The 11309-nt window shown below is 39.4% G+C and overlaps 1 protein-coding gene across 1 annotated transcript; it reads right to left on the bottom strand.

Moving 5' to 3' along the window:
- Positions 1-5279: 5279 nt before the first annotated feature.
- Positions 5280-6396, bottom strand: LOC116211013 (protein ALP1-like). Its single transcript, XM_031545199.1, has 3 exons — positions 5881-6396; positions 5569-5794; positions 5280-5461 (listed from the first exon to the last, which is right to left on the bottom strand). Exons 1-3 carry the CDS (start codon positions 6394-6396, stop codon positions 5280-5282), a joined length of 924 nt encoding a protein of 307 aa, XP_031401059.1.
- Between the last annotated feature and the right edge of the window lie 4913 nt (positions 6397-11309).

Genomic DNA, 11309 nt, shown 5'->3' with positions numbered 1-11309 from the left:
AACTCTGCAAAGAAAGTGCAGACTGAACTGATTTTAAACCCAGGCCAAGTAGAACTTCCAGAAGAAATTGCTATTGAAGAATTGTTGATGGTGTTTCATCCAATCGAGGCAAAATTTGCGAAAGCATATACAAGCCCACCGAGGAAGCAACAGTTCAAGCAACGAGTTGGTTGGTGAGGAAGCAAAAAGAAGCCAATCTATGAAGAATTACAGGAGAGAGTCCGAACAGAAAAGTTGGTCATTAAGTGGCAAGCTAAAAAGCACCGACACATGAAGACCAGCAGAAGATCAACAAAGACTTGAGGACGCGTCTTTTTCTAACCGAGAGGGGATGATGTGCTTCAGATTGCAACCTAACATGTATTCGAATTTTCGGGACCGGACACGCATTCTAGAAGACTCTGAAACAAGAATTTAGATTAATTAGATATTAAGTTTCCTATATTGCTATAATATAGTTTCTCTTAATTAGATATTATTTTCATTATTAGCTTGAGTTAGTAGTTTTAAGTTTCTTATTTCAGATTGTTTCCTTATTCTATTTTAGGAAAGTAATCTAGAGAATATTAGATGTCAGTTTCCTATTCTAAAGTCAAGGGATGTGTCTTCCATACATATATATATAAATATGCTAGAAGAAGATCTGAAAAATACGAATTTGATGAATATTTTGAATGAAATTGCCTAGAGCGTTTCCTCTCTTTTCTTATCTGAACAAGGTCCTTGTTTAGTGGCAAAAATCACAATTCTTATAGTTCATCCTTGAGTGGGGCGATTCAATCCGACTTTTCTTACTCGTGGTGAGTCATCTTATCGAGTGAGTTTTGTTGGTTCTACCATCCACCCTTCTTTCTTACCCAGTTCTAGTTCGTCATCATTTGGTATCGGAGAGACTTTTCTTACTCGTGGCGAGTTATCTTATCGAGTGAGTTTAGTTGATTCTACCATCCACCCTACTTTCTTACCCAGTTTTGGTTCGTGAGCCCATCAAAGGGGAAAGGAGGAAATGGTGTCTTGTACTCCACCTTGCTCAGCCAAAGCAGAAGGAGCAGAAGGTGCAACTGTCCATTCGAAATTTTTCTGAGCTACTCATGAACCCGTGGATCTTTCTAATATTTTTTCTTGATCCCTATATAGGTTAGGCACATCCTCATAAAATTTGAAGTTCGTTTGACCTTAGGAAGTGCCCGAAGAAATTTTTATTCCACAGCTGGTCAAAACTGGGAAATTTGGTTCTGATCTATGAGAAAACCTTTAATTCTGTGCTAATCTATCCTAAAACACATCCCCTTTTTTGTATTTTCTGAACCTTCAGTGAATTGGGAATCCATTGACGTTGGCCATGCTTGAAAATACGAAGAATTGATTTTTTTTTTATGGATTTTCTCCCTCGATTGGTAGAGTCTGCTCAGGTTTAACTGCTTTGTGCATGGTGCGCTAACAAATTCATAACTCTCTCTTTGTATTGTATCTTGGGATGACTAACCCGTCAAATCGAACTTAACTCAATTTCCTAGGTCAAGCATATGTGAGTCACCCTTTTAGGTTCAATATTGGTCATGATATGATGCGTCGAATCCCATGCTCAAGCTGTTGTATTCACTGTTTGGGCACTCCAGTTCCCACGAATTTTGTTTCTTTGCTTGAATGGACTGTCGATGTGATTCTTGTGTTAAAATGTCCCCGATCAACAAACGTTGATCTAAAAATACCAAACTTGGCTTTGGGATCCATGAAGATAGTCTTACTCACTGAAGAGAATGTTACAGAAATGTGAGTTCCTCTTTGTCCACTGCCTTCGATTTGAATGTTGATAATTTGTGTCTCACTCTTCAGGATCAACTGTGTGTGCCACAAAATTCCATATGTTGCCCTCGCTATTTTTGTTAGAGTTTTGGAATTCTAGTCGGGAGTCTTGTTGATGTCCTATCTTAGAGCCGGTGGACCAAAATAGGGTGGTAACAGATATACTGAAAAGAGCACTGATCGCGCACTAAAACGTGTACCATGCAACTCCATACGTTGCATAAATGAAGTAAATTAATTTTTTCCTGCCAAAAAGTAAATTAGTAAAATATTTTGTCCGCAATCTATCGCAGGTTCAAAAATTACATCAAATGATTTGAAAATTTTCAAAGGCAAGGCCTATTTCCACTCTCACTTTGACTAATCCAATCCATTAATTATTCATTTTACTAAATTACCCCCAATACCAAATTAATTAATTTAACTAATATAGATAGAGTCCTTAAATCGCTCCTCTATCTTCATTTATCGATGTTCAAAGGCTAGGGCTATTTCCACCCTCACTTTGATTAATCCACACCATTAATTATTCATCTTACTAAATTACCCCCACTACCAAATTAATTAATTTAACTGATATAGATAGAGTCTTTAAATCGCTCCTCTATCTTCATTTATTGATGGATTATTACAATTTATTTCCAATGTAACATTTCTTCTCTTTATTCTAATTAGCCACTACTCAAAATTATTTTCAACAAAATTTATACTTCTAACCTTTGTAACTAAATGAGACCAAATATGACTCTACCCAAAGAAACCCGATATTTCATATGTTTAGTAGTTCATTATTCATATAAAAAAATTTACGTCAAACGAAAAAAGAACCAAACTTCATGTTATTTTTTAAAAGAAAAATAAAAGAAATATCACCTAAAATAATATAAGAATATATTTAAGAAAGTTGAGGAAAAATATTTTTTTGAAACACTGGTCCGACCATAACGATCGAATTATTTGCCTCAATGGGTTAAACATATTATCTATTACCTTGTCTAGATCGGGTTTAAAGAATTGAGAAAAAGGGATAATTTTAAGAAAATTATAAAACTAAAAAAATTTAAAAATTATTTAAAAAACTAATGAGTGTGGAAAAGTGCTCCCTCTTATACCAGGTATTATGCTCCCACTTCGCAGTGGGTCCAAAACTGTCTCAAATGATTTGGTAGATATATGTAATTAGTAATATGGATTGAAAAAAGGGACAGGAGTTAGGGAAAAAAAACCTTTTTATGGAAATAATTGATCCAACCAAAATGATCGAATCATTTGTCTCAATGGGACAACCAGATTAACTGTTATCTTGATTGATTGGAATTTAAGATACTAATAAAGGGGTTAAAAATGCGAAACTAAAAACTGAAATTTTTTATAAAAATTAAAGTAGTTGCGATGGGCACCGAAGAAAATAACAATTCGGTTATTTGTTTCAACGAGTAGATATGACTACCTACAACTTTTTGGGTCGAATTTAAAAATATTGAAAAAGAGAGGAAAAATAAAAAAGAAAATTTAAAATTAGAATTAAAAAAAACTAAAGCAGTCGGCAATTGCACTAATCAAAAAATGACGACTGGATCGCTCATCTTGATGGATAGAACGAATCACGTGCCACCTTTTTCTCATCAAATTAAAAATACTGAAAAAAGAGAAGAAATTAAAAAAAAGTGAAAATTTAAAAATTGGGATTTCAAGGGGAAAAAAAGACGGAACTGGAAAAACTCCCCACTCGCTCTTTTGCCTCAATATATATAAATTATAGATATAGATAGATATACATATTGATATGAATATAAATAGATAAATGGACGGATGGATGTAAGTGTATATATACATATATATATATATATATGAAACAAGTATATTTCCACCATTTATCTTTCTTTCTTAATATATGTATATGAATTTCTTCTAACATTTCATTTAGGATTTTTTTTCTTTTTTACTTTTCTTTTTTCAATTACAAGGGAGGCTCATAAATCTAATACATTAAAATATGCATTCTAATTTTAATAACTAATAAAGGAGTATTGATAGTCCTACTAAGTATCAAACTTAAAACTTTTCATTATCAGACAAGAGTATGCCTTCTGTGCAAGTGCAATTCAAAATTTTTCATTTACAACTCCCATGCAAGTGCAAATGCAAGGCATATGAGATTTTAAGATGAGCAAGCATTTGCTCTGAAAAAAATTAACTTATTAGAGATGACCTTATTTATTTATTTATTTATTCAATAATAGGTGAAGCGGAAAAGTTTATTATAGGGTTGATGACACCAATAGGCACGTAGTTTACTCATTGTCCCCACCTCAAGCACGTTTTTTATTTTTTATAATTGTACAAACATGCATAGGGTTTGAATTTCGTCCCAAATTTAACAGATCCATCAAATTCCGTAAAAGATTTCCGTTAAATGCTTATGTGGCACATTTGCTGGCTCACAATTGCACACGTAGACGTCAACCGGCGTTCTATGAGCTTCAGCTTACACCAATTCCCCTCCAATATGAAGTTGACACGTACAACTCAAAACCCACTGGCTATTTAGAAAGACCCCAATATTTCTTATGTTTTAAATTTTGGCCCACGCAATGTTCTGGGAAAAAAATCATATTTTTTTCCGGTTATAAGAGAGGTCCGTGAAATTAATGTAATAAAATAGAAATTCTAATAACTAATAAAATGACATAAATATTCTCATTGAGTGTCGAATATGAAAATTCTTAGTTATCACTAAGCGAGAATATGCTAAACCTCTTTTGATAAAAGCCCATGTTCTTTACATCTTTCCACATCGGTCCCTTCCTCTCTCTCCTGCTCTCCTCAAAGTCCCAGAATCCTCTCTGCCATGTGTATCTCCACCTTCCTCTACTAGTCTACTTCCGTCATCTTTTTACTTTTTACCTAACCTCCATGAACAAGAGCATGACAAAGAACAAGCTGAACCAGAGAATGGTGACAAGGTTGAAGAATCCAAAGACAAAAGATGATGACGATGACCTGATTCAGAGATTTTTCTACTCTGTTTGGATTCGCGGTTAAAGTTAAAAAATTTTAATAGCTTTAACTCAATACTACACAACAAAACACACTTTCTCAAAGTCAAACTGGTAGGCCCCATATCTTATTAAAACATACAATCCCATTATAATCAATTATCTACACCATCCATTCATTCGAATATTACCGACTTCCTCTTGTTTCCGCTTGCCATATTGCATTTGCAATACGGTTACGTGATGCATCCATTTTCCTGCTTCTCATGTTTACATCAACCCGATCTCCAATTAGATGAGGAGGATTTCGGAATTCATCGTAATATTGCCATGCATTTCCATACTCTTCGAATAATCTATCATGATAATTATTAAGCCGAATGAAATTGTGCAACACGAAGCATGTAAGAGTAATTTGTCCTTGGCAAACCGAGCCGTAATTTGGCATTGACCGTAGTATGGCAAATCTGTTCTTCAGCACCCCAAAACACTGCTCAATAATATTACGAACGATGCATGGCGCTGATTGAATAACTCTTTCTCCATCGTTGGTGGGGTGTCATCATTAAAGTCACAGCGGTGATACATTTGCCCTTTGTAAGGAGCCATATAACCGGGAATATTGGGGAATCCCGCATCAACTACGTAATACTGTTCTGCAAGCACAAATGTAGATCTAATATATAACAATTGTTGAATGTAAATATGAAAATACATATGCGATTGACAAGGAACATGCGATATGAGAGCAAGAACAACTTACCACCATATGGTGCGGGGAATGATTGCAATGTAGCGGCATCGGACAAAAGTCTCAAGTCGTGAGCCGAACCCTCCCATCCAGTCACGACATGTGTGAACATCATGTCATGTGAATAAGCGACGAGAACATTTTGCGTAATCTCATTATTTCGATTGCGATACGTGCCTCTCACCGATGAAGGAACACAAGCAGCCACATGGGTTCCATCGATTGCTCCAAAGCAATTCTACAGTAATAATGAAAAGAATACGAATTATAGTATAAATGAAAAAATTAATTGCCATTTTAATTTCTCAGATATACGAAAAATACCTTAAAGAATGGGTACCATTTTCGACATCTCTGAATTTCAGGCTGCACATCAACGTTCATCCGTCTTATGTACGTTGGTGACAATGAATGAATTCCTCGAACTATTAACTTGATGACCCGTGACACCGTCTCCTTAGAATGCTGAAATCGTTCGGCAACCACAGCGAAGCGCGTACTATGTCCAACTACCAGTAAGAACATGCTAACCATCTCCTCGACGGTCATACCTTTCCTGGAATTTTTGATTCCATAGTTTGCCCTTAGCGTATCGCACAAGTTATGAAATACGTGAGGGTTCATCCTGAAATTCTCGTAACACCTTGTGTCATTGGCAAGAACTTCCTCTATGTAATGTCTGCCTTGTAGACTTGAGGTTCTACAAGGAATGTTGCCCGGGACATGTTGTTCGGCCACTGCATTCTCAAGCGCTAGATAAATCCACATAAGCTCAGTGTCGTAATCTTCTTCATATGTTGCTTGATTATCATTTTGTCGTGAATTCCTGTTTCTTGGCATCGTGCATTCCCTTTAGCTTAGCGGACTATATCGACAAATAACATGGCATATTATCACAAATTTGGATTTATAAGGGGAAAGGAAGCAAGTTTCATATGTAAAATAAATGCAAGACCACTGCACAAACAACATAGACAAATATCACAAGATTCACATAAAACAAAGGCAAACAATCCAAGCAAAGTACTTGCACACACAACAAATATAAAACAAGGGTTTGGTTAATGTCGTAACAGATAAACAATAAAAATATAACAGAGTAGAGGATGCATCATGCCCGTTCAAGGGCCAACAAGGCGACGAACCCATGGCAGCCTTGAATCATCGACAAAGCACATGAACAGTCGCCTTGTCTGCTCATCCTTTGAAAGGCTATCACTGGCCACAAGGTACTCCTCTATGGACAATTCTGGACGCAGTTTATTGAGTACTGCCATCACCTCCTTGATGTTGTTCTTCTCTGGTTTCTCGGGGCTTGTCACAAATTTACTTCTCTTTGATGTTGAAGGGGTACAAATTCTCTCCTTCTCCCTCCTGCTCATATTGCACTTTAACATGTCGAGGCACTCCTGCAATCGGGAGTCAGCATTGGAACTCCTTATACGCACTTGATGACGGGACGCTGTAATGACAGGCTCGGTAACCTCATGAACCGGGTCATCACTATTGCCGGAGCCCTCTTCAAGATTGATTGGTTCTTTTCCATGACTTGTCGCTGCTGCTAGGAACTCCTCTTCCATGCGTGCATAAGTTCCTGGGCTCTTCGGTGGTTCGGCGGATGAAATGAAATACGTAACGCACATGTTGCTGTCTTAGATCTGAACAACTATTTTAATGAGTTGTAATGCTTGCAGCCTTTGGACTAGAAACTCTTGTAGCTACTGGTCTTCTGCATGTAAAAAAAAAGAACAATTGTGCAGTTACAACTACTTCTAGTGAAATGATACAAATTGAAAATAGTAATCCTCTATAGGTTATTGTTACTATACCTTAATAAACTTGTCCCACACATCAGCACTCGCCTTTACGGTGTTGGTTGTCTCATCCCAACCGACACCAGTATGCGCAGTCAGCTCAGTGAATTGTGTGTATTGGATCCGCAGCCTTCGAAGTTTCTGCTGCAACTTCTTGGTGCCGAGAGTGGTGCCTGGAAATTGCTCTTCCAGCTCCTTATTCATTTGTTCCCAGTCCTTGCCTTTCCAAGATGTAGTATGCGTCCTTGTGAACTTATTGAGCAAGATGTTAATGAACGCACTCTCCAGAGCGTCTGTCCACTCAAGTATGCCATCACCCTCGGGGGCCATCTCTTTCCAACTGCTATAGCAAAAACTTACAAAGCCACGCAAAAACTTAGAACTGAAATTATACTATCAGACATTGTAGGAACTAAAAAATTCGATTCTGTCAATTTTCTGCTTTTATGGAAACCAATGTTGAAGAGTTTTTCAGCACTCCAACAGGTCACACAACTACAACTGAAACCACGAGAATTTTTTATCATCAAACCATGGACGCATGCTATATAGCAAAACATCCTAGAAAACACATTGAATTCAAGAAACGATATTGTGACATAAGCAAACTTGTGATGTGTTCGGTGTGAAGGAACAAAATCAAGTTGCCATAAGAAATATGTTCTCTTTGATGAAAGTGTATCAACAGACAACATTTCATCAAACAAGTGCAACACAGATTAGCAGGGGTACATGACAGTGCAACCAACGACGGTAAGCAACACACAGTCACGATGAACAGATTAGTCTCATGTCATCTGAAGCAAATGGCAGCAACAATTCCAGCAACAGCTATATAGAATGCAAACCAACGGAAAAATAAAAATATACAGAAATCACACATTTCTTCAACCAACAGTAAGGGCAAGCTTCAATTGTTTACTAAACCAGCCCTTCAACGATGCAACCATTCGCAATAACATGAAATTGGTCCAACAAATTCATCAATCAACTACTATACAGAACACAATCCAACAGAAATCCACCAAAAATCGCACATATCTTCAACCAACGGTAAGGGCAAGCTACAATTCTTTACTGAACCAGCAATGCAACGATGCAACCGTTCACAATAACATGAAATTGGTCCAACAAATTCATCAATCAACTGCTATACAGAACACACACCAATGCAAGACCAAAAATCGAACATTTCTTCAACCCACAGTAACAGTAGGCACAATTTCTTTCCCCAACCAGCAATTCACTGATGCAAAGAAAATGTAACATGACATTGGTCACAGAAATTACCTTCAACATCGATGTGGAAGTGGCAAGTGAGCTCAGGCGCCTCTTAAGAAGAGTAAGAACTGGTAGGGGCACGACAAAATTCGTCCGCTTGCTCTCAGATGCACTGCCAACTGAATGCTTCAGAGGTAGGGCCAGCGGCTTCACGCGTTCGCAGAGGACAACCACTAGGAGGCAAATGACGGACAGATTCGCAAAGAAAATCTTCAACGATGTCGAGTAGAGGAGGAAGAAGAAGGGGGCCGGCGTTCTGTCGCAGGGGGAGAAGAAGGTTGGGAGGGGGGCCTGTTCTGTTTCTACCTGGAAGACTGATCAAAGTCACGGGGAGAGAAGGGGAGAGCAGAGATGGTGGGCTCCACAACGGTAACATTTATTTATGTCATTTTTCTCAATCAAAGTCAAAAACTTTCAATCCAACGGGATGTTCAAGTCTTGGGCCTCCACTGAGGACCTCCAACTTGAAGCTCGATTCTCCCTCTAGAAGAATCGACGCTCCTCATGGTGCCTCTCCCCATTCGACGAAGCGAAGGATAAATTGGATGTCGAGTAATGAGGTTTTCGAAATCGGAGTTAGTCCGATGAAATTCTGCGAACTGTGAGGCTCTACCGAGGGAAGCTCTTGGGGGATTTCAATGGCAGAGTAAGCTGCTAAAGGGGATGCCTACAAGAGATCGACAGATGCGAGGGAGAGAGCCGGCCGCGAGGGACATCGACGATCGAAATAGGGCACCTCGTTGGAAGCCAAAGTCGGAGTTGAGGCTTCTCCGGAGAGGAGTAGGAAGATAAAGGAAAGAAATCTTAGAGGAATAGAGAGTAAGTGGGTACTGTGGGTGGAATGGGCCAATTTCGAAAGATGAAAAAGATTTGGGCGTTCTTGAAAATTTGTATGGGTCCGACCTGACATGTGTCATTCAGATAGTGGCTTCACTTACGTGGTACAGTAACAGCCACATAAGCATTAATGGATATTTTTGATGGAATTGGACGGGCATGCTAGATCTGTGACAAAATTCAGACCCGATCCATGTTTGTGTAATTATATAAAACACATGCTAGATGTGGGACAATGAGCAAATCACATATCTATTTGTGTCATTGACTCTTTATTTAAAAACACATAATAATGAGGAAGGGAATTTGATGCAGTGACAGTCACCATCCAAAACCATGAGGTCTCGACTTCAATCCTCATCAGTGATACCCCGTGCTCTTTTATTTAGATTTTTTATTTAAATTCTTGTAATAAGACCAGCTGCTGTCTGAATTGGTCATCCTTTTCCCCTTCCCAATCCCAAACTTGTACTGTAACTCAGTTTCCCGTCGCCCATCTGCTGCAAAAACTGATGCGGAATTGATACATGGCAACTCAACTACATGCTTCTCAATGTGACAAGGTTCGTACCTTTCTGCTTTGCACGAAAGCGCTGGATCTGCACGACCGAGAAAGGGATGGGGTCCTTGGCAAGCTCCGCAGAGAACTTGGCTGAGACGACGTGCAAATTCGTTATTCACCAAGTCTATGCAGGATAGATAAAGAAGTTGACGGCTTGCTTGGGGGAAGAAAGGAGAAGAGTTTTGCTCTTAGGTGTCATTTGGTCCACTGTTCTGCGAATGGTGAGGACCACTGGATCGACGGCTTCGTGGATTTCCCCATGTCTTCCTTGGATTTAGAAGAGGGTATCAGTGAAATCTGCCGCTGGGACTGGGAGATCCAAAACCGGCTTCTTCCACGCCAGATTTTTGACAGGAACAGACTGGTTGAGGAGTTGGTTGGAGGCAACAACGGAATGATGCTCAGGACAACTACCAGCAGCTCGTTGTGGTGGCCAAGGAGGCTCTGGCAGGACAATGGTTGTGCGTGCTGTTTATGAACACGTGCGGATCAAGCACCATTTCGACCGCCGAGCATGGGTGTCTGTACCAGCTAATTTCATAAAAAATGAGGTCTTGCGTGACCTATTGGTGCAGTTGAGCCCCTCAGGGCTGAAGCTGGACTTCACAAATAGTGCAAAAGAAGAAGAAGAACTATTGGGTGAGGAGCTCACCAAACTACTGAGCGGACCTGGCCATTATCTCATCATCATGGATGATGTCAAGGCCAGGGACAATGCTTGGAAAGCGCTAACGAGGTACTTACACGGGACAGGTGGAAACAGAATTCTCATCAACACTGGGGAGGTGGATCCATCTACGACTCTGTGGGCTAAAACATTCGATCTCGGACCACTTCCTCGGGAAGTTTCACTTCGGGCAGCATTGTGCTCTAATTCTACATCTCCAGGAAGCTCTAACTCTTCAATTGAAACCTTGTTTGGTGGTGTTGCCCCAGATTGTCCCTCCAACTTAAGGCCTGTTTACTTTACATGTTCCTATTTCCCAGAGGATTCGAGATCTCAGTGCGCAGGGCTTTGTGCTTATGGGTTTCCGAGGGTTTCTTGGATTGCAAAAAGGTGGTTCAGGATGATCAACACACCCCCCCCCCCCCCCCCCCCCCCACAAAGAACCGGAAGATCTGGCCAGAATATGCTTTAACAAACTGTTTAGAGCAAAGTTAATCGAGGTAATAAAATGGAAGCCAGATGGAAGCCCTAAAACTTGCCGGGTACCACTCTTCATGCTTGACAACTTCAACGAGACTTCAAAGAACCTCCT

This window comes from Punica granatum, chromosome 6 (assembly GCF_007655135.1).
Source record: "Punica granatum isolate Tunisia-2019 chromosome 6, ASM765513v2, whole genome shotgun sequence".
In the NCBI taxonomy this organism is placed as follows: domain Eukaryota; kingdom Viridiplantae; phylum Streptophyta; class Magnoliopsida; order Myrtales; family Lythraceae; genus Punica; species Punica granatum.
Note: the sequence above shows the minus strand (reverse complement) of the source record. Positions and strands in the feature narration are given on the sequence as shown.

Excerpts from the sequence above, each read along its gene's own strand:
- LOC116211013 (XM_031545199.1), bottom strand. The coding sequence starts at position 6,396 with ATGCCAAGAAACAGGAATTCACGACAAAATGATAATCAAGCAACATAT. Across the intron at positions 5,795-5,880 it reads AATGGTACCCATTCTTTAAG|AATTGCTTTGGAGCAATCGA; the intron begins GTATTTTTCGTA and ends TTATTACTGTAG. Across the intron at positions 5,462-5,568 it reads ATTCCCCGCACCATATGGTG|AACAGTATTACGTAGTTGAT; the intron begins GTAAGTTGTTCT and ends TTGTGCTTGCAG.